General features: G+C 35.8%; 1 protein-coding gene across 1 annotated transcript in view; it reads left to right on the plus strand.

The window, feature by feature from the left end:
- The window catches only part of LOC150107867 (uncharacterized), a 393,004-nt gene that overhangs the window by 118,405 nt on the left and 249,081 nt on the right, over positions 1-25,518 (plus strand). The window contains exons 5-6 of the mRNA XM_090415366.1: positions 9,057-9,104; positions 20,765-20,846. Coding sequence (XP_090271492.1) covers positions 9,057-9,104; positions 20,765-20,846 — 130 coding nt within the window. The remainder of the gene's footprint in view (positions 1-9,056; positions 9,105-20,764; positions 20,847-25,518) is intronic.

Raw genomic sequence — 25,518 nt, forward strand, 5'->3', positions numbered from 1 at the left:
CTGCTCTCAAATTCTCCATGATATCACATTCACAAGAATGAAAGATCTTTATGAACTGCTCATTAAGTATCTCCACCACACCATCTGCAACAGCTGTCTATATACCATTTTCTCCAATCAGTGTCATTCTTTCTTTTGCTGGCTACGTATCGGAAAAACTCCTTAGGATTATTTTTGGTTTCATTAGCTAACTGCTGCTCGTATTTCAATTTTGCTACCCTAACCAACCAAGTCACCCTCCTTGCCTGTTATTTTTAATCCTGATGGAATTGATTATTACCACTCCTCTTATGCTGCCTCCATAATACCTTTTTACTCTGTATCACATGCTTAATCTCTTCATTCATTTATTCATTTCAACCTACCTTATTTAACTTTCTGACCATTGGAATACATTTAGATATTGCTTCTACTAGATAGTTCTTGAATATTATCCAAGCAGCATTGATTTCCTTTCCAGCCAACTCCTCATTCCATGCTAAACCTGCAAACTGTATCCTGAGCTTCTCATAATCAAGCCTTGTAATTCTATATATACCCTTTCCTCACAGAGGTTCTCACACTGGTGGTAACCACCCTGGTAATCACTTCATGGTCACTCTCACCAACTGGATGGTGATTTTACACCTCATTTTTAATTACATCCTCTGATGAGATGATAAAATCCAAAACCCTCAATCCTTGTGTATCTTCTGTTACATACTGCCTGAGGTAGTGGTCCCTTAAAAACTCGAGAAACTCATTTTCTTTACTTTCAGTTGCTATCTCATCATCCCGATCGATGTTGCCATAATTAAAATCGCCCATAACGATCACCGTTTTCTTATTCACTTGACTAATTTGATTATACATTTCATAGTCACTATCATTCACATTACCAGGTCTATAACAACATCCAACCAAGTATTTCATTCTATTCACCTCTATCTCACACCATACTGCCTCAAAACTACTTGCCCTATTTCCATCTTGCATCTCTTCTTTGTATGGACATAACTCTTTCTATCAATAGTGCTCCCCTTCTTTTTTAATCCTTTCTATCTTCATGAAACACATCATACTCTTCCATCTCTATTCCTGTCGGGATGTCATCCTCATCCAACCATGACTCACTTATTCCAAAATTTCCTGGGTGAATAGACTTAATTAATGCAACATTTTATTTGCCTTTCATACACTTCTAGCATTTTTTCTTTTAAGGTTACACAGTGATCAGCACTCATATTTGTAAATTTAGGGACACAAAAACACACGTGTTGAACAGATTATTTTATTAATAAAATAAAACTTGACGTTTCGACCCCTGTATCGAGGTCATCATCGGAAGAATACAAGTGTATACGGAACCAAGCTACATGCGCATGCCCTGTATACCGGTAAACTAAATCTACGTAGTTAGTTAATCCTGTTCCCTAGCCTGACTTCTAGTGATAAAAAAAAAATAATAAAAATAAAATAAATAAATAAATATAAAAAATAAATAAATAAAATAATAATAATAAATAAATAATAATAAATAAATACAACTACAATAAACTGCCAAATTATTCTTCTGGATAGTTCTGATTGTTATATTATGATTTATTTCAGTTGCCGTTGAATGTTACAAACACTTCACCAGGTTGTCTTCTTGTAGTGGGATTTTTCTATGGTTAGTTTAGGTTGTTATACAGGTTGTAGATGGGTCCTCCACATTCTTGAAATGATTAGGCCATCATTTTTGCTGAGGTTTGGGTTGTGTTTGAGCATTTCACATGATTCTTTAAATTTTCTCTCAAACCAGTTTTATTTTATTAGTAATTAATAAAATAATCTGTTCAACACGTGTGTTTTTGTGTCCCTAAATTTACAAATATGAGTGACTTCTAGCATTTGTATACAAGCACAGCAGCTCATTCCTGGATCTATAGCTAGTTCTACTGATAACACTTATTTGATGTGACTTCTCTATGTTTATCTTGAGCACATTTCTTTTTCTCCTTATTCATCTTGGAACCGTCTTCAAATCTCAACTGTTTTCCCTTAATCTCAGGTAATCCTATTCCCTTTTAGTCTACACATTCATTCCTATCCTCTTGGAGCATCAACATGCTGTGTTCTCCTTTCTCCCCGAGCCTCCCCATTTCCCTGTCTGTCTTGCACACCTGTTCTCTCATTACACCTCTTCAATCTCTATTCTCTTCTACTTTTATGTAAAAATTTAGTTTTCTTTCAAAAGACTATGTTTAATTGAGATGGCATGTTCTGCTAGGCATAACTGCTCAGGTTCATGTACTAGAAAATTTCTACTTTCCTTTCTTCACCTAAAGACAAGCTTTCTCCACTGAGCCTTCCAGGTGTCTACCAAATGTCCTGTGATTTGTCTTACTTTGGACAGTCTGGCAGAATCTGCAGCCATCTATCGTGAAGAACACAGATCTTATAACCAGTATCATGAACATGATCAGCTTGTGCCATGTTGACTAAACATAGAGTCTTTTGGACGAAATGGAACATACTCATGAACACCAATATTGTTATCATGAAGTTTAGTTTTCTTCCAAAAAACTATGTTTAGTTGAAATGCATGTTCTGCTAGTCCAGGCTGTTCATGTTCATGATGCTAAATATAAGTTAGTGAGAGGATTTTATCAAATTAATCCAGATGAGATTATTAAAAGAGTAGAAGATGAGAGGGTTGGAACTTGAGGTCATTCCTGGAAGTTATGTAAAAGCGTGCTGAAGAAGGGTGTGAGGAGTAGATTTTTTACATGGAGAATTGTCAGTGAATGGAATGCATTACCAGAATATGTTATTAATGCAAGGAATATTAAGGACTTCAAGATTCTATATGATAAATATGTTGTCAGTAGAATGAACCTCCCATGATGAGTCTGTCAACTCCATGGAGGGTGTAATAATAATAATAATATAGTCATCTTTCTGGTTGTTGAACGAAGGCATTTGCTATTATCAGATATTTTTGCATACAAAACTCAGTTAACCTTACACCTCTGTCATATCACCCTTCTTTCTTCTGTTTACCAATATTTTCAGTCTATATATTCTTAATCTGCCCTCATTATCTACATTCCAGAATCTCAATATAACTTTGTAACTCTTCCTTGCACCTTCTCCACTCTGAACCCAGGAGTGCATGATGGTCCAGATGTGATTGCATTGGAAAGAGGCTTTTTTTTTTTTTCAGGGAGTCCAAAAACTCATCGAGGGAGGGCACCTGCTCTACAGCTATGTCTCCACAGCTTAATCCACCAACTGACTCCAATTACACCAATGCTATCTACTGCCGACCACCACCACTGGTATTTCCACATATGATCACAAACATCCATGCCCACGGCAGGATTTGAACTCACAGCCTTTTGGCTGGAGAGCGGATAACCACTAACCACTTGGCCAGCCAGGCTGGGATCTTTATCTTTACATGTTAATGTTTGTTTGTTTCAGCATTGCGGTTATTCTCAGTTTTATTTGCAATTTTTGCAATGTGTCATTTGAATTTCAACTTTCTAACCACCATAACTCCAAGATTCCTGACCTTATCATTTTCTCAGGCAATAATCCCTCCAGTATAATATGACATTGGAAATCTCATCATGCCAAAGTGCATTACTTTACACTTACTAACATTGAATTGATAGTCATTATCATTTGCCAACATTTCCAGCCTATTGAAATTATTTTGTAAGTGCTCTGTATTAGTAACATCCTCAATTGCCCTGCATATCTTTGCATCATCTATAAACATTTGAACAACAGTGGTTCAAGGATCCCTGGAGTGCCCCACTGGTCAGCTTAAATCTGGCAGATTCACACCTTCCATATACTTTTTTTCATATAACTTTTTTTCTAAATAGAACATTCACATAATTTGCTACTTTCCATGTCAGTACAGCATGACCATTGTCACCATCTGCTGGCAAACCTCAAGTTCCTTTTTTTCACATGTTGCATTGTTCATTCTTATCATAAATTTTTTCCAGCTATCTAATGAGTGTTTATATAATTGAAATCACCCATAATGATTGCTTATTTACTACCCATCCTATTTGTTCAGCAGTTGATTTCATCTTTCCCAGCCACTGAATCACCAGGTGCGTAGCAACACCCCACTGTATATTTCATCCTGTTAGTCTCCTCACCAGATAGCCTTAAACTCACTGCCACATGGAACATTATTACTATTATTGCTTACATTAGTTCCTACCCTAAATTGATTAAAATCATCTAATATCATTAGTAGTACTTCCCCTTTCTCTTCTGTACTTCTTAAAAATACTATATCCTCTGCAGTTGTTTTCAGTTACTTGTACTTAGGCAGCAAAGTATGAACCAAGTCAAAACTCGATCACTTTGTTCCTGGTACTCCTCACATTTGTGTACAGACATAACAGTTACCTCCTGGCTTTTTCTCTTATCGATATCTGCTTTCTGCTTAGCTCAGTTGGACAAGTTTCTCTTTCTTATCCCATCCCCACACACACATACAGTCAGAAATTAAGCAAGTCTGAATCCAAAGTTTACAGATTCATAACCATGTTCATTGGCATTTATAATATTACATTTGCACTGAGTTTGCTTACACACGCAGATTCTTATTGTGTCCTCCCATGATAATCAGTCTAGTTTCCCTGACTCTCTCTGAATTAGGTCTTGTCCCAATAAATAACTTCTTCTAGACACCTGATGCCAAATCCAAAAGTAGAAAGCGTACCAGTGACAGGCTCATTCCAGACTTTCAGAAACTCACACTCATTTATTCTACATAGCCTGCTCCTCAAATCGTGTTATCATAATCCTCCTCCTTCACTCAGTACTATCTTATCTTTGTAATAAACTAACAACTTTCCCCTCTCCCCTCCCTTCTTCCCTCTAGCTTCTTCCAGCAATCCTTTCATATCTTCTCTTATACTGAATTTATCACTAAAATCATTTGTTCCTACAAACACAACTATCTTTTTTCTTTTCTGTTTCCCAATTGCATTCATCACATCCTTAGTTTTTGAACTTGAACTAATGATTCTCTCATCAAGTCAAATTTAATGAAAAAATCACTGTATCATCTTATTTCTTTTTTCTTACATTCTGTTGACTTACCTTATTAGTAGTAGTATTCAGTGATACCTTACCACGTTCCTTGCTTTGCTGTCTGATATTGCTCTACTTAATTTTCTTTAATCCTATAATAAATTTAGTTTAATCCTTTATCCAAGTGTGAGCAAACAAAGTTTGCGCCTGAAAGTATCTTCAGGACTGGGGTAAGGTGGTACAACGCCAGGGCAACTCGTTGCAAAGGTGAGCACGCTACCAACACTCCTGTCTCAGTATCTCCTATAATGCAAAACACATCTCCTTGCAGATATGTCTAATGTTATGCATTAAGGGAAGGGTCACTACCCAGACTAGTTTCGACCTTTATTGAGGTCTCTTCAGTGGGAGCCAGGCCCAAGGTGGTACAACACCAGTTGTCCTAGTGTTGTACCACCTTACCCCAGTCCTGAAGATACTTTCAGGTGCAAACTTTGTTTGCTCACACTTGGATAAAGGATTAAACTAAATTTATTATACTCTAACCAAGTGAAAAATAAACTTTCAACATCTTTCTCTAAATCCAGAGTAATTTATTAAAAAAGGGTGGCACACCATTTGGCAACTCCTATAGGTGGAGATGACCTGTGAATGCTTCTGCCTGGTATCTCAGCTTGGGCCTGGCTCCCACTGAAGAAACCTCAATAAAGGTCGAAACTAGTCTGGGTAGTGGCCCTTCCCTTAATGCATAACATTAGACATATCTGCAAGTGAATACTCTAACCAAGTGAAAAATAAACTTTCAACATCTTTCTCTAAATCCAGAGTAATTTATTACAAAAGGGTGGCACACCATTTGGCAACTCCTATAGGTGGAGATGACCTGCGAATGCTTCTGCCTGGTATCTCAGCTTGGGCCTGGCTCCCACTGAAGAGACCTCAATAAAGGTCGAAACTAGTTTGGGTAGTGGCCCTTCCCTTAATGCATAACATTAGACATATCTGCAAGGAGATGTGTTTTGCATTATAGGAGATACTGAGACAGGATTGTTGATAGCGTGCTCCACCCTTGCAACGAGTTGTCCTGGTGTTGTACCACCTTACCCCAGTCCTGAAGATACTTTCAGGCGCAAACTTTGTTTGCTCACACTTGGATAAAGGATTAAACTAAATTTATTATACTCTAACCAAGTGAAAAATAAACTTTCAATTTCATTAATCCTGTGAGTTTTTTGTTTCTTAACTTTTTCCCAAACTGTTGTCTAAAATATAATATAATTTTTTTAATATTTTATTAATATTTCATATAATAAAATATTTTTTTATCTGAAAATTGCTTACATTAGATTATCTTCATTTGCATCATTAATATCAGAATGCTTTTCATCAGCAGGGCCAAATGGAGAACACATCATCTACATATCTTAGCCAGATGGAAGGTTTGAGTGGGGCTGAGTCTATGGCTCGTTTTTCGAAATCATTCGAAATTATTCGAAATCATTCGGAAGATTTCGAAAAAACGGAGCCATAGACTCAGCCCCACTCAAACCTTCTATCTGGCTAAGATATGTAGATGATGTGTTCTCCATTTGGCCTCATGGCCCAGACACGTTAGACTCCTTCCTCAGTCATCTCAATAGCCTACATCCAAGAATCCAGTTTACTATGGAAAAGGAAAAGAACAATTGTTTACCCTTCCTAGACACCTTAGTCACACGCCTGCCCAATGATACACTAGCCTTCACTGTATACAGAAAAACCCACACACACAGGCAGATACATTCACAAACTCTCCCACCACCACCCCTCACAACAATATGGCATCATTAAAACCCTAACCAAGAGAGCCCACAATCTTTGTTCCAGTGGAACCGCCCTCACTGCTGAGCTTAACCACATACACAGAACTTTCCTCTCCAATGGCTACAGTGTACACAGTATCAAAAAAATAATCAATTCCTCCCCCATTCCCCGTACCTCTCGTCAACAAGAATTTAAAAATGCCATCACCATACCCTACATCCGAGGCACTTCGGAAAAAATAGCCAAGATACTAAAAAAGTATAACCTACATACAGCATATAAGCCCTACCGCAAACTTGCTACCTTTATCCGTTCTACGAAAGATCAGCTCCCCCCTCTCTCTCTCTGCCTGGAGTTTACAAAGTACCCTGTTCCTGTAAGCTTGCATACTTTGGACAGACAGGCAGATCAGCATCCATCCGCCTAGAGGAACACAAGTTGTACATCGTTAAACACAACTATGGCCATTCAGGCTTGGCTGACCATGTTTTGGGCACCACCCACAGAATATCATGGAAGAAAACCACCATGCTCCACCACAGCAAATTCAAGAAAGAGAGACTTTTCTTAGAAGCAGCAGCAGCAGCTCTCAGAAACCAACCAAATCTTAACAAATACGGTTGCATTAAGCTTCCGAAGATTTGGGAAACACTCATCACCAGAGGTCCCACCTTACATTCCAGGCCACCTACTACCGCCCTTAGAGGGCGCTTCACCTAGATAGGACTTTTGTGTGCATGTTACATTAATTGTTTTTGTAATCCCCGTAGATGTCCTAGTGACTAGGACGAAATATAGGAGTATTAAATTCTAATTTAATTCTTTCAGAGTGTTGTAAAACATCCATTAAACCTCCAACATAATATCTCCGTAATGCCTTGAAAAAGCCAGACAGTTTGCTGGCGAAACTGGTAGGTTGAATAAATGTTTTTATTGTAAAATACTGGTCTGTATTAATAAAATTGTATTTCTAGTCATCTAGTATATTAACTTCACTTCCTTCTTGACTCATCCTATGGTAATAAATGAGTAAATTACTATACCACAGACTCATCTTAATCATCTGACTCCCATAGAGGTTCCTGCTTTTGTGAACCAAATCATGGGTCCTAACTCTCACTAACTTTGACTCCTTAAGCAACAGTTCAGATATGGAAACCAACCTGTAATTTGAACTTAATTTTGGAATCCCTTTATGAAGAGGTATAATTCTATTTCCATTCCTGTGGGACCTTCCTGATTTGAAAGGTTAATATTAAAAAAAAAAAAAAAAGGAAATTTGAGGACTTTCAAGAACACTTTCATTTAAAACATGCAGTCATATATCAAGTTTTACTCCAACAGTTTCATCTACACATACTTGAACTGTATCCTCTGCATGGTTGTCTGATTACTATTTTCATCGTCCAGTATTAACTTTCTTCTGAGACTCACACCTGGAGAGGGAAAGTCTCAGTCAAGTAGTTAATTTGGCTTTATGTAAATCTAATTAATAATATGGAAAAAAAAAAGAAAAGTGAAAGAGTAAACTTTGTTAGTTGCCAAGATATGATGAAAGGATACCTCTGGACCCAAGATGATATTACAGTTCATGTATACTGATGCTAGTCTCATCCAGAACAAGAGTAAGCAGATTTTTGCATTCATTAGCGTAACTTGGCAAAAATATTGTAGGCATTAGTGAGACTTGGTTTCCATTGGAGGATACAGTTATAGTAATAGAATATAAGGGATATTTATTTTCAGGCAGGATATAGAGAAAGCAGGAAGGGAATAGGATATTACAGATGATGGCAGAAGAATTCATCAGGAACATAGAATGTTGAGAGAGAGGCAATAAATTTGAAGTTACTTATTACCTCAACTCAGAATTAAAATAAAATATTCTTTGAAATCAGCTTAGCAGACTAATGCATAGTAAATTATTCAAATGCAGAATCACTCAACAAGTTTCAGTGAATATTCAACAGCGATTTTCTTTTCTGTGTTTCCTTGACATTTTTGCTTCAGACACTTATTTTTGCTAATCTTTCATCTTCTTATTTGTTTGAATTATATCATCTCAGATTAGCTCTGCTTACACATTCTCAAACTTGTTAAGTAGAAACTGTATTAAACTGTCAAGAAACTCAGTATTTGTAAAGAGAATACTTACCAGTTGATGCATACATTTAAATAGCACATACAAATTTGTAAAAATAATTACTTGTTATTTTATTTTTCAGGGTCTTTTTCGTATTGCTGGTAGTGCATCTAAAGTTAAAAAACTAAAGGTAAAAAGTTATTTACATATTACCAGATATTAAGTATTGTTAGTAAAATACCCTATTAACTGCTAGTAGGAAAATATTTTATTAATTTTGATTTGAAATTAACCAAGTAATTGATTAATTTAGAAATCCTGAAATCTTATTATTATAAAACAACTTTTTAGTATTATTCAGGCCTCCATAGAGTCAAAAGACTCATCGTGTGAGGTCCTTCCTAGGAAACACAAAGTCTACCATTATCACTCCTTGAACTCATTGACCGTTCTTGCTCTCAACACTATCAGGCAATGCATTCCACGGTTCAACCACCCTCCATGCAAAGAAACCATTCCTCACCTTCTTGTTCACAGCTTCCTTTCGTAACTTCCAGGGTTGGACCCTTGTCATCGCTGTTCCACCAAGCAAACGAACTCCCCATTGTCAACCCTGTATCTTATTTTTTAATTGTGTTGTTAATTAATTTTAAACAGTAGCAATGATGGAATTGAAGTTTCTTGTTGATTCAATTTAAAGTTTGGAATATATGACAGTGGCTTAAGTATTAAATATTATAGTCATTTAACCACTCATTTATTAAGCTAGAAAATGCAGGTTATAATTGTTACATGATTATAGCAATAGGATACTAGATGACAAATGATTTTCAGTTGCCTAGCATGACACCACTGCTTTCCTTATTTGTAAGCATGAAGTTATTCTCAACTTCAGGTGAGACTACAAAAAAAATAAATACACTCAATATAAAACCAATAAATACTACAAGTAAATATTTTAAAAAAATGAATAGAACATCTAAATCAAATCAACAATAACGAACTACTAAAATTATTATCTAAACATAAAATAAATGGAGGGGGAGAGATGAGTTGGAAGACCAAGCGGACAAGGATGTAAAAATGGAATGGCCTCTGGTTGATAACAACCTGAGATTGTTCTCAACTTCACAGCAGCATTAGCTTTGTAGTCCTACTGATACAGTGAGCTTGAGTGAATAAATATTGAAAGAACTAGAGTAAAATCATATGAATAATTAAACCTGAGTTCATTTACACAGTTATCTAAAATGTGGGGGTGAGAAATAAACTACATAAGAGGGATTTATTGCCATTTAGTTCACCCATTCCCAGGTAACTAACAAGATATACTGATAAATTGAGTTGGAAGTGTATTACTGATTAAAAAAAAACAAGGTTATTTATGTGGAATTACATGAAAGAAAGAAATAATTTGCACGTGACTGGTCTCACCAATAATTACTATGAGGGTGGTCTGAAAAGTTCTCGGCCTAACAATGAAAAACCAAATTTATAATTTGAAAATTATTTTTATTTTTCAACATAATCTCCCTTAAGACTAATACATTTATTCCAGCAATTCTCCAGCACCATTATCCCCTCCCTGTAGTGGTTCTCAGTAAGATCTGCAAAATACCCCTCTACAGCTCCAATCACCTCTTGATTCAAAGAAAAACGCTGACTAGTGAGGAATAGTTTTAGATTTGAGAAGAGATAGAAGTCAGAGGGAGCCAAATCTGGGGAATAGGGTGGATGTTCCAACAATTCATAGTGCAGATCCGTTAATTTTCCTATTGTGGAAACAGATTTGTGGGCAGGTGCATTGTCCTGATTAAAGATGATTTTTTTCTTCTGTAAACCGGGTCTTTTCTCACGAATTTTTTCCATGACATTGGTCTAGTCTGGTTAAAAGATCAGAATAATATTCTCTGGTTATTGTTCTACCCTTTGCAAGATAATTAATAAACAAAATGCCTCTAGCATCCCAAAACACTGATGCCATGACCTTTCCTGCTGATGGAACGGACTTCGTCTTCTTTGGCGCTGAACAACCAGCTTCTGTCCACTGTTTTGACTGTTGTTTGAATCCAAGTCTCATCCATAGTAATAAATCGATGCACAAAATCAGTTTTATTTTTTTTAAAACACTCCAAGCACTGTTCAGAGAATTTTCATGCAAGTGCAATTTTGATCTGCTGTTAGCAAGTATGGCACCCATCTTGTACGAAGCTTTTTTCATTTGCAATTCTTCATGCAAAATATATCCTACATGTTCTTTTGAAATGCCTATAGTCTCAGCAATTTCATGCACTTTGACTCGCCAGTCATCCAATACCATATCATGCACTTGATCAATGATTTCTGGTGTTGTTACACTTTTTGGACGTCCTTCATGTGTATCATCTTCCAGGCTGGTACAGCCACATATAAACTTGGCAGCCCATTTCTTAATTGTCAGAAATGAAGGAGAAGAGTGTCCATAAACTTTTATGAACTTCAAGTGAATTTCTTTTTGCATTAAACCTTCTTTTACAAAGAATTTTATAACCTCACGATATTCAATTTTATCCATTTCAAGGGATACAGACAACACTTTTGCTTCAGACGTCTCTATAAAACAAACTACTTGATAGAATGACTTGCAATTTTGCATGGATGCTTATGACAGATGTACCAACCTAGAAGAAAAAAGTCATGCTGATAGTGTTGCTATTTATGGTCGAGGGCGAGAACTTTTCAGACTACTCTCGTATGATCAGTTCCTAAGGAAAATTGTAACAAAGCACACTTGAAGCTTATGATAAAATGACCACTACACTTCATGCCATGTAAGATAGTGTGGGAAAATATGAATATATAAGGCACAAAGGAGATTACAAATCTTAAATGCTCTGGATAGCGTGGGTTGCTGATGATGGCATGGTATAAAGATTAAGTTTTCTTCTTGCAATGGATTTATTTCATGCAGTTTATTCCATTTTCATGCTCTACTCTTCATCTTGCAACTCGTTTGTTTTATATTTAGATTATTTTAGTAGTTTATTATTGTTCATTTGATTTAGATGTTCTATTTTTTCTTTGTTTGTTTATTTGTTTATATTTACTCATGATATTAGCTTTATATATATATATTTTTTTTTTTTTTTTTTTTGTGGTCCTACATGGTATGTGCATTCATTTTTCTGAGGAATTTCATTTTCGGATTTGAATGTGTCTTTCACATGAGGTTTGAAAAAGACTTTTCAGTGGAGACTCTACTTCAAAACCATAATTTTGGTTTTGACGAATTATGATTTGAGTTTCCAGTAGAATCGGTATGCTGAACAGTATTTTGGAAAGCAGACTTCATGAAAACATCTAAGGGTGTTTGATGAGTGGAGAGGTTTGTCTGGAACTCTGGCTGGTAGATGGATAATATGTATTAGGTGATTGCTTATAGCACATACCTCAGCTTTTCATCTAGATAGTCAGTGGAGTTTGGGAAAGGGAGCTAGTTTGGGTTGCGGACAAAGAGGACATTACTGTTTCGATAGAGGATTTTACTACAGGAAATCAAACTCCAGTGATAAGGAATTAAGGTGTCAGTGATTTTCAGAATTCAGGAAGCAGCAGATGAATGATACACAATAAAGCAAGGAATATCAGTTTGTACAAATGCTCAAGTGCTGTGCTCTTGTGACAGAGAAGTCATACAAAGTATAACCACATATATAGCTGCTCCCAAATTTTGATCAAATCTCAAATTGTAGCTGCAATTCAGAGTTTATTCTGAAAGGTTCAAGGTTTCCTTGCCCATTCAGTCTACTACCTTTACTGTGCTTCAAATTTTGAACAGTTTTTAACCTCTAGTACTTTTTGTCTCTGAATCTTGACTCTACAGTCCAACTATCCAAAAAGCAGTCCTTTTCCTGATGAATGTTTTTAACTCCAGCTGGGCTCCCGTTTTATAATTTTACCAGTCAAGCTGGAAAAAAGATGCATCTTTAGGTCATTTCAACTAATGCTGAGAATGATCTCCAGAACTTTTATTCTTTCTTTCTGATTGGACTACTTCTCTGAGCAATCCTTTCTAGAATAAAGGCATTTCTGGTGAAAGACTGTAAGAGATGCACTCTTTCTGGTATGTTAAGAAGTGAAGTCAGCATAGATGAGCAAATTTATGCTCAGTGGTCGTTATAATGTTCAGAAGGTATGGCTGACATTTGCAGTTGCAACTAAAATTCCTAACCACTGGTTAAGCCTGTGGTGTAAAATAGGAGTACCAAGACAGTGCAAGAGAAAAATACAGCATACCCAAAGTGGCTTGAGATGACAGCTTCAACCCTATTCTCAGCTTACATGGAAGCACACAATAAATATCTCCATTTGACTTTGAAATGGCCAAATGTAAATCTCTAGTATAAATGACAGTTATGCATTCCAATCATTGCAGAGAATATTGATAATAACTTCTGCTCCTCTGTACTATCAGCTGTTTTTCACTCAGATAGCACTGCTGTAAATAAACCTAAAGATAAAATTGACACCCCAGCATAATTTTTCACCGCATACAATACTAAAAACAGTGAATCTTCTGTGGTCTTTTGCTAAAAAGACATCATGAAAATTTTAAATAACCTAGATAATAACATAGTCTCTTCTGATGATATATCCCCGACTGTGCTTAAAAATTTTGCCCAGACCTGTCATATCTCATCTATATCACTCTTTTATAATCAGCTTCTGTCTACTCAAGTACACAGAAGCAGGCATAGTCAGCTGATTTCAAAAAAAAATAAGGAGATAAATCTTCCATTGAAGTACCAAGCCACTGAAATCATTTCAGTTGTCGCTAAAAAAAAAATGGGAAGGGTCAGCAGTAGTTAACTTTTTCACAAGACCTAACAGTCAATCATCGCAACCAGGATAGATTCTGCTACTGCAGATTCATAGTGATCTCCTAGTCTGTATCACCTATAAATCAAATTGCCATCCTTTAGTTTGTCTCTCACTCTGTAATTGTGTAGCCAGTTTTCTCCGTAGTTGATCACTGCATGCCATGATGGACGGTTTCCTCATTTCACATTCTGACCAATGCAAGACTGTTACAGTACTCTCCTATTGCATATAGCCTTTCTCTTATAATGATCTTCTCTCATTGACCAATTACCCTATATGTAGTTTTGCTAACAGTAATGCACTCCATTCCTCTTTAACAAATCCTGATGTGCCCAAGACTTCCCAAATTTTTTTTTGCATCTTAGTGAAAAAAATGGTACCTCCATACCATTTTTTTCACTAAGATGCAAAAAAAAAAAAAGAACTGAGTCTGTCTTCCTTTATCCTTGATAATACACAAATCACTAGACAAGATCACATCGCTCATCTTGGACTAATATTAACTTTTAGTCTTTCCTGGCATAAGCATCACATTTGTAGAGAGTTAGTAAACTAATGGATGCAATGTAGTGAACTAAGCAGAAGAAGGATGCAAAGTTTTTGATGACTGCAATTATTAAAAAACTTGGCATCTTTTATTATGCAAGTTGCTACTTTTCACCCATTTAGCTACTAACTCTACAAATCTCAGATCAGCTCAAACTAGGAATACTGTTTTCATGTTTGTGGCAGTGCACATGAAAATTCTTAATGCCATCTATAAATAATCCTTCACCCACTGATTCATATCAAATGTTGTCTCACATATGATCTGTTTCAGCCTGTGTTTTTTATTACAGGTATTTCCACTGGCCTGATTGATTAATAATAATCATTCATTCATTCTAACACTTCCTTGCCAAGCTGCTTAAAAACACAAGCAACAACTGCCTGCTATCCTTATACAGTCGAACTGCAAACTCACTAAACCTACTTCTCCTGTTTCATTTATTGTGGATTATTCATTCGGGAAGGTTGTTCAAGGGAACAGAAATAGATTCATCAATTAAACAACTACACCGTCCAGATTTTGAAGAAAAATATCAATATGTGTCTCACTTGCTCTTGCCTACATGTTTTACCAGCGTGATATAGGCTCAACCTGTGTAATTAGGATGTTTATACTGGATGAATTATTTTATGAATAATCCACAATATAAATTCATGTCCAACCCTAAAAGCATTTTGGTATCAGAGCAAGAAAATATACTTTTGTGTGGAATGGAGACAAGACACTTTATTTCCTATTTCTGCAGCAGTGGAGTTGGATTATCCTGTAGAAGCCTCCTTTTGCACATGCTACTGTGCCCTTTTGTGTAAATCTCACAATTACAGATAGTGTTTGCTTTCTTAAAAATATAATGTTGTACCATCGTTTTGCATATTGGTTATTTTGGTATATTGGTATATTTTGTATATTTGTTAAATCTGTTGTGAGACAAGGATGTACATTATCCCCTCTGTTATTCATTATCTATAAGGATCACATTATAAAGGAAAGTGGTATTAAGCATGATATCAGAATTGGAGATGTTAATGTATGCTCTTTGCTTTATGCGGACGATGTTATACTTCTAAATAAATCCACTGCAAGTTTGCAAGATTCCTGACTAAATTGAATAACTGTTGTAATAGATATGGTATGAAGGTCAGCAATAAAAAAGACAAAGACAATGAAAATAGGTAGAATCATTGAAAATATCAACTGTGTTGTGAATGGAGAACCTGTGGAACAAATAAAACATTTCAGCTACTTAGGCACGATTTTTAGTGAAGATGGTAAATTAAATATGGAAATAGATACAGAATCAACAAAGCTGGTATGGTAGGAAGTCAAGTGAATAAATTCATATGGAATAAGAGAGAAATTAGAACACTAAATTAGCTGTATACAAGACAGTGTTCAAACCAGTTTTAACTTATGGATCTGAGAGCTGGGTCAGAAGTAAAACATTTGACCAAAGACTAGAGACCGCAGATAATGAGAGTCCTGAGAAAGATTAGAGGCGTGAACAGATGGCATCAATGACAATATCATATTAAAAATGAGGATATTAGGAAAGAACTAGACATTGTCAGCATCCAGGAATGCATTAGCAGAGCTAATCTCAGGTGGTATAGTCACTTAAACAGAAAGGGCGAGGAAAGATTAGCAAAGCAAGTGTTCTCTGCCAGGTTGGCAGGAAAACGACCCAGAGGAAGACCAAGATATAGGTGGATTGATATGGTACAAAGTGCCTTAGACAATAGAAATATAAGATCTGATAATGTTGGAGTCTTGACAAGTAACAGACTGATTTTGAGGAAAATTGTAGATAGGAAGTTATAATGATGTAAATTTTTCATGTAGTACTATCATATCCTGTACACCTCTTGAGGGTACATGTCAGGAATTTGATGATGGTGATGATGATGATAAAAATAGAATTCTTTAATTTAAAAATATATTATAATAATAAGTTCAGAGAATATTTTAATCCTTTTGAATAAAATAAAACATCAGAAATGCAATATTCCACTAAACTCTATTTAAACAGAAAAATTTCATCACCATCATCAAATTACTGATATGTACCACCAGGGGCCTAAACAAAAAAAAATAGCTAAATGAAAGTTAGGAAGACTTTGTTAAGAATATAGTAATAAATATAAGGAAGGTGGCAAAATGTTCTGGTGCTTATTGAAAAAGCTTAGAAATGGAGGAAAGAGTACTGTAAAAAGAATCAAATATGTTAAAAGTCCTGAAAACTGAAGATAAGAATATCCTAGATGCTGAAGTAATTGCTTTGAAAGACTTAAATGAAACAAATACTGACAGGACAGTAGTAGTAGTAGTAGTAATCTTATTTGCATTGGACCAATTAAGATGAGTGCTGATGCGCTATGAACTCTTAAAACTTTTATACATCAATAAAAATGTAATCAAATTGGCGTGAATTTTGTAGCGCAGATTGCATAAGCTACATGACAGCACACCGAATCTAAACGGGCATGAGACACCACTGGTTCTCATAGTTGTTATCTATAAAAAAAGAGAATAAAGCTTGAATTTCAGAGGAATTTCTCTACTTAGTGTTCCAGGTAAGATTTATGCAAGCATACTTGAAAAGGGGTTCAAAAAAATTGTGGAAGAGAAGCTTGGAGAAGAGCAATCTGCATTCAGGCCAAATGGAAATTGTCAAGATCAGATTTTCACCTTACAACAAATAGTTGAGAAATCATCTGAATTTGACAAGGATCTGTAATTAAGTTTTGTAGACCTGGAAAAGGCATTGCCCAGAGAAAAGCTTTTCAAAATAATACAGTTATATTGGCTAGATGGAATATTATGCAGAGCAATACATACTTTATATTTAAGTTGTAAGTCATCAGTTAGAAATGAAGGAAATACAGATTTATACATATATTATACATTATCTCCACACTTATGCATCATGTATATGGATTGCATTATGAAAGAAAATGGCATTAAACCTGATATTAAAATCAGAGATATCAAACTTAGCTCTTTGCTTTATGCAGTTGATATACTTCTAAACACTCTTCCAACAGGCTGCTAGGGTTCAAATCTTGCTGTGGGCATGAATGTGATTGTCTTAGGTGGAAGATGAATTTCATCACTCAGTATATATAAACACCTTCTTGCTTATTACAAGCCTAATGTGGTTTGAAAAAATTCATTGTTTGGTCTTTAGAGCAAGATTCCAGACTATGTAAATATAATATATATATATATATAATTGATTTTAAAAAATGCAGGGAGGGGATCCTTAGACCACCCATGGTACAAATATTTCGGGAGTGGTCATCACATATTTAAAAAAAAAAAAAAGGAATTCCTGATAAAAGAGATTCTGAAAGGCATTCATAAAGAGAGAGGTGGAGAACATCTATGTGAGACATATGAGTCCTGGTAAGTGATTAGTAAGGAGAGAAAAACTAGAAACTAGAAAAACTACAAGAGGTGACTAGTACTGTGTTGGATTGTGATAGAGTGGAAATTTATGAACTCTTATCTTATCACAGTCTAACATGGGTTTCCAAGCAAAAAAGGGAGATAAATACAGTAAATTGCCTCTAAGTGTAAAATAAGTACTATGTGTGTGTGTGTGTGTATGCGTATATATATATATATATATATATATATATATATATATATATATATCAAGCATGTTCTGTTATAAGAGGTTAAATAAGTATGTATTTTGTGCCACTCACGAATGAAGTTAAATTAATATTGAAAGTGTAAAACATTAGCAGAGCATTATAAAATAACATGTATAAAAGAATTATAGAATGTAAGCACAAATTCAACAGTTGGGGGGGGGGGGGGGGGGTCAAGTCCAAAGGTTATGGAGACGTACGCGCTCGCCCCAAGCAAAACAACGTGACGTCAGCGTACGTACGATAGCGGGGGAGAGATATGGACGCCATGACGTAGTAGCACGTGTGAGTTGGCTGGACATCGAAAAGGGCGAGAATTGCTGAGAAGGAAAGGGGGAAATATAAGGGTCATGCGACTCTGAAACAAGACTTTCTGTTCCTGGATCTCCTGTGTGTTCCTCTCTCGTGGTAGCAGGTGGTGCCAGTGCCCCATACTGGAGGGTTCCCGATAGGCAGCTACAGTCTTGGCGGCCATATTCAACGTGAAAAGAAGCAAGTTCAGCTGTCCACAGAAGGCCAGTTTCCTGTGAACCTATGATGCCATAAAGAACCGTAAAGGAAGATAAGTAGACTTTGTTTGTGTTTCACTGAATATGAATGAAAGATTTGTGCCACGTTAATATGTTATATAAAAGGGACCATTAATGATATAGGATAAGGTTGTGTTGCTATCACTTTAGAAGGATATTGAATTTAGTCTTATTGTTTGTCAGTGTGTTAAGGTTCGCTTTTATATTGAATGAAGTTAAGGAAATGTTAGAGTAAAGAATTGGCAAAAGTATAAAGAGATTGTGAAAGATATGAATGTTATCTTGTGTAGTCTGACAGAGCTACGGAGTTTTAGATTGATTGTGATAATAGTACATGATTAATGCATTAGCGAAGGTCAATATAATTCTTACTTTAGGAAGCTACTGTATAATATTTTATAAGTGTAATAGTAGTGTTTGAATATTATATACCTTGTCTGGAACTCCCTTAAGATGGAATTTTAATTTATGTTATTATATGTATCAACCTTTGAGTATAATAAACCTTGCTTTTGATTCTGACAAAGACTTTCTGTGATTTCTGGAATCCAATGCACCGCTTATAAAATATTAATGAGATCCTATGTGAGATATTAGAAAAGGGTATATTTTGGCCACGTCTGCAGAGTTGATAGGTAACATTAAGTACTGTCCTGAGATTACCTCTTGGTTGTTAATATTAATAATCTAATAGCGCTAAGTGGTGCAGCGAAACAAATTTCTTGGCGTTTTCCGAGAGGTAAATCTCAGACACTCTGATACTGCCTCATTCTCGAGGAAATTCCAATTTCCCTCAGAGGTACCACGTGCTACCCGATAGAGTGTATTACGGAGATATAGCATAAAAGGTTAAAATAGTTGTGATAAGGAAGAAAGCGCCGCAACATAAATGGCGCAGCCGGTAGGATATTGGTAGAATAGGATAGAAGAAGGTTTAGGTTAGAAAAGGATTGAATAAAATACAAACATTGTACAATAAAAACTACAAACCAATACAACAACTGCAATCCAACAAGGAGAATCCTAAAATGTGCTGTCGCTATAAGGGGAAATGATTGTGAACAGGTGATCTTGCAGAGGATTTTTTCAATACCGAGAAAGATGCTGACCTTCAGAGAAAAAAGAGTTATCATTCTGTTGTTATCACTCTGATCAGACACTTAGACTATTGTTCTCAAATTTGGTCCCCAGGATTTGAAGAGGATAAATTAACTGTGGAAAGGGTACAAAGGCAGATAACAAAAATGGTTTCAGGACTGTACAATGTTAGTAATGAGGATTGGCTGAGGGAATGTGGACTGCAGAGTTTGGTGCATAGAAGAAGGAGAGGTGATACGATCGAGACTTTTAAACTGTTGAGAGGCAGTTATAGGATTGACACTGGGGAGTTCTTTCTCTTGGTGGAAAAGCAGGAAGGAACCTTGACAAGGGGCCATCCCTGGAAATTAAGAAAGGTGTGAGCAATAGGGTGAGGAGTGGTTTTTTTGCATGGAGTGTGGTTGAACCATGGAATGCATTGCCTGATAAAGTGTTGAAAGCAAGAACAGTCGATGGGTTCAAGGAGTGGTATGATCCCACAATGAGTCTCTTGACTCTATGGGGGCCTGAATAATAATAATTTATTGAGGATGGGGAAACAATGAGAGGACATGCTTGGGAGTTGAGAATGAATGCCATCAAGAAGGGAGTGAAAGCTCAATTTTTCTTTCATAGAATGGTGTGTGATTGGAATGGATTGCAATTGGATGTTTCATGTGCAAGTAGTGCAAATGAATTCAAAAACAGATATTTGGCCTCCCTCTATGAAACCCTAACTTTTTGGACGTCTCTGTTAATAATAATAATTGTTGAAATTGATATCCCAGCATACTCCGAATGACCAAAAAAAAACAGCAAATAGAGAATTTCTAATGCTCATTCAACAGTTGATTATAGGAAATGATCCTTCCCATAATGAATAGCATTATATGTGTCTGTAAGGATATGTGCTTTGCATTATGGGATACTAAGTTACTTCATTGCTCGTGAAGTTACTTCATCTGCAAACTTTGTTTACTTACATTTAAATAAGCAAATTTTATTTTTAGCATATAAACGGGAAAAGATTCACTTTAAAAAAAGGGAATATTTTCCAAATGTGGTTTGGTAATGGTAATTAAAATCATTCACCTTCCTCATTCTTTTAGGAAAGAAAGTATAATTTGTTTTCCAATATTATTATTAAAATCTTATACTTTTATATTTTATCATGTTTTAGAGTGCCTTTGATGCTGGGATTGCAGATATGTTTGAATATATACGAGATCCAGAATATGTACGAGATCCACATGCTGTCGCAGGTATGTTTAATATTTATTTTTTCATTTTTAAATAAAGTGTTCTGGTAGTAGGAGATTTTCATTTGGTGCTTTGCCAAAATGCTGATTTCATTTGTAATTACATAACAAAGGCCACTCTCCTGTGACACTGATCTTATTTCCCACTGGAGCAGAAGGAAGCACTTATAATCATTTTGAGAGTAAGAAAGGATAAATTCAAGTAAAAGAGTTAGAGAGGAAGAGAATAGTGGATAAAGAATGATGCAAGGGATAGTGTTTAAAGAGGGTATGGAGGTGGTGGCAGAAAACTAATCATGCCTTTATATATGATTTATTATAATGTGTGCATTATAATTATGTATTCTGTATAAAGATTTGTTTTTTATTCACTGTCTCAACCTCAAAAATATGCAAGAGCATGATGCACTTTTACTGAAAATAAATTATACTTGAAAAAAAATTATATGCTCTCATATTCATTACTTTCCAGCCTGTTAAATTATTCATTCCAGCGAAAATAATAATTCTTTCACTTTCCCTCTTGCATTCTAACAACAACATTAACATCTTTTAATCTTTATGCCAGGTGTTACGTCATTGCTTCCTCTATATTTTACTGGTTTATATCTTCCTATTTTATCTTTCGATTGCTAATTTACTTCTTCAGATATCGGGCCTAATATACTTACATCTAGGATTGTTTCCTCTTCGGATACTGGCAAATTTATATTGTGCTGCGACAGCCAGTATCCTATAGCAGAAAAGATCCTTGCTCAGGGAGACAATACTAGACTCTGAGGCATTCTTACACAATGATTTATTTTTAACATGGCTGTATAGATTCAGACTGCAGTCGTGACCTAAATCTATAATTATATACACATTCTAATTCCTTCCCGCCAAAATAGGTTCTATTTTTATAAGTGGTAAATCGGAATTGTAGTCAGGCATGACTCAGGTTTAGGTAAATAAAACATGTTTATTGGAATATCAAAGAAAATACACTAAAGAGATTCATACATTCAATTTTTGTTTCAATGCTAAATAAAGAAGCTCAAGTTAAGAGATTAACATACTCTAAATTAAATCAAAGGTTATAAAGCATGTAAAACACAGTAACTGGAAAATGGGATAGATTGCAAATGGTATGTTAAGCTAAAATTCCCTTCTGCAAGCTATTCATAAGATGACATGACAAACATTCTAATGTTATTCAGTTGCTATAAATCTGCAATCCTAATCTCATTATACTAATTCAATCACATACAACACAAAAGACTTCTTCCAAGCAATCCTTCTTATTCTCAAAAGGAGGTTAACTATCTAATCAGAGTCTGTCCACAAAGTTCTTTAGAATAATGTTCATAATTTACATTCACAAATAATTTTCTCTCTTCTAAGGAATTCTAAACACAAAATACGTCTTTCAGCACCACGTGTACTTCTGGTTACCTCTTTTTTTATTGGCTGTCCTTACGCTAGCGTGGGGCTATGCTATCTTCATAATTACTGCCGATCATGGACTCGATTTTCGAGTCTCAGGAAACTTCTCTATTCCTTTCGATGGGACTTCTCTGCGAGGGCTCGATTCTGCTAGGGCTGGAAATCTCACCTTTAGCTCTGTGCAGAATCCTACAGCATTCCCAGGAAAACTCGCCATCCGACATCATACCACTGACGCTTCATCCCCCCCCCCCTTACTCGAACCATTGGCTAACTTCCGAACCAGAAAACGAATAGACAAGAGAGCGGCGATACGGTGCTCATTCCCTTATATTCTTCGTTTGAGCGCCCCCTTTTTTCAGAGTCCCCTTTGCACACAACCTATATCTTTTCTCCCCTTGGGTTCATCCCTTGCTCTCCCCTTTGCTGTTATACTTTTGTATTCACGGAATTCGCGTCAACATACTTTCCGCATAAACTATTGCCTCCACCGTTACGCTGGACACGTGTAGTTGTATACCTTCTAAGAATTGTTACTTGATCTCTCTATCTGGTGACTCACAATCACTCTATACAGCTAAAGTGGGGCTTAAATAATATTAACAAATTCCTCTTTTAAGACATTCTCTAATTTGATCTTGATATGATCACAATAGATTAAATACATGGTACATAAAATTAATGCAATTTTATGCATATGTGAAGAAGTTTCACTTTAATTTCAGATGATGTGCAGGTATTTCTCTTTGTCTGTGTAGTTTAGTATGTTGATTCTGAATGAATGATTTCTTTGCAAGATTTCTTCATTCAGGATCTAACACAGGGAAATATGATTCCATCATGCATTTACCAGGCAGCATATCCCTAATCATTCACTCAGCATACGTTATAGACTTCTTACTCTTCTTTTTTTGCTTGATATTCTTAATTTTCACTTTCATCTCTTCTTTCCTTCTTTCTCTTTCCTACTGCATCACTTGCTGAAAGTTTTTCCACTTGGTTATAACTATAGATTAAAGATGCCAAGAAATATATTCGTGGTTTAATTCCTTTATCCAAGTGTAAGCAAACAAAGTTTACTCGTGAAGTAACTCTCCATAATTGAGCAACTCGTATACAGAGACTGATGACTTCACATTACTTATCGTAGTATCCCATAATGCAAATCACATATCCTTACAGACATATGTAATTCTATACACTGTGGGAAGGGTCACTACCAGACAGGTTTCGACCTTTATTAAGGTCTCATGTGTCATCATTCTCTGCAAAATTTTCATCTCTCACAACATCACTTTCTGCCTTCTTACAGGATTACTGCAGACGCATGTCTTCACAGCTCTCACAAGCTGTCTTATCCTAATGCAGTGTGGTGAACCTCTTCTTTGGCAGTCAGATCCATTTTTCGTATCACTATAATGGTTTATAGTCTAATACATCCTACTGATCTGAATGTTTTTAGCATGTTGAAAATAACAGGTGGCTGTATTCCAGTCTTGTAAAGTGCTATTATAGCTACATGGTACTCGTAATCTCTCAACTCTTTGTTAACATGTACAGCTAGACATCTGTTTCTCTACTGATAAACGCAAATGTTGGCTGTGCACAGCGCCACTAATGGAACTGGGCTTGCACAATTCCATGGGCAGTGCCAAATTGTGTGGAATTGTGTGCAAAAGTTGTAACAGTACCTATAGCAAGACAGTATATATATATATATATATATATACACACACACACTTTTATAATATTTTTAGATCTGTATTTAATTTTTGGAGATATGGAAAAGGCAAGATGCCAAGAGAAAAACTGTTCATATATATAGTATAAATGGGACCCTACATCAAGCAATACATGGTCTATATTTAAGTGTAAGATAGCAGTTGGAATTGAAGGAGAAGATGGTTTCATGTTAAATCAGGTGTGTGTGACAAGGGTGCACATTGTTTCCACTGTTATTCATTATCTATATGGATCAGATTTTTAAGGAAAGTTGAATTATACCCAACATCAGAATTGCAGATGTTAATCTCAGCTCTTTACTTTATGTAGATGATGTTATACTTCTAAATAAATTGAGTACAAGTCTGCAGGATTCTCTGACTAAATTGAATGACAAAGACAGCTGAAATATGCAGAAACATTAAAAGCATCAACTGCATTCCGAATGGAGAACCTATAGAACAAGTAAATCATTTCAATTCATCTCATCTTCTGTTCACCCTCTTTTACCTTGTGGTGTTGAGGGTTTATTAATCATCAGACCTCAAACCATTCACAGGATAAGGTGGTCAGCACTATGCCCCAGTGTATCCTATGTCTGTAGTGTTGAGTTCTCAACGCAGGTTTGCCTGTTTTGTGGGATGAAAAACCCCCTTAGCTATGGCCGAGGAAGATCCTTCTCCTCACCGACGGGAATCGAACCTAGGAAGCTCCTTCCCCAGGCATATGGTTGTGAAGTGCACAGCCACTAGGCTAACTGCTCGGACGTTCATTTCAGTTGTTAGTCATAATTTTTCTTTGCAGTGGCAAAGCAAATTATGGAAAGAGACAGCAGAATTAGCAAAGCTGGTATGGTATGAAGTGAAATGAATAAATTTATATGGAACATGAGAAAAATTAGTAAAAACACTAAACTAACTATATGCAAGACAGTGTTCAAACCTGTCTTGCATATACTTATGGATCTGAGAGCAAGGTTAGAAATAAAATGCTTGATCAAAGACTAGTAACCACAAATATGAGAATTCTGAGAAAGAATCAGAGAGTGAGCAGATGGTCATAAAATGGCAGTATCATATTAAAAATGAGGATACTAGGAAAGAACTTGCTATTGTTAGCATTGAAGAATGTGATAGCAAAACTAATCTCCTAAGTAGTATAGTTATCAAAAAGTAGAAAGGTTAGCAAAACAAGAGCTCTTTGCCAGAATAATAGGAGAAAGATCCATAGGAAGACCAAGATCTATGTGAATTGGTACAGCAAAAAGTGCCTTAGACAAGAGAAATATAAGATCTGATAATATTGAAGCCTTGACCAATAGCATTAATTAGGAGGGTAATTGTTGATAGTACTACATTACTAACTTCCTGTAATTTTACGCAAAGTTTCTTCTGAGAGAAAAATTCTAAAATAACAAGCTCTGCATATTGCTGAACAAAGACCTAGATATGGCAGGTTGGGACTAGCAGATCATGCCTTGGACACCCTTTCACACAAGATTAGATGAAGGAAAACAAAAGTTCCACTT

The sequence above is a fragment of the Typopeltis vanoorti genome, chromosome 3, assembly GCF_054136105.1.
Source record: "Typopeltis vanoorti isolate ZY-2024b chromosome 3, IOZ_Tvanoo_1.0, whole genome shotgun sequence".
Taxonomy (NCBI): domain Eukaryota; kingdom Metazoa; phylum Arthropoda; class Arachnida; order Uropygi; family Thelyphonidae; genus Typopeltis; species Typopeltis vanoorti.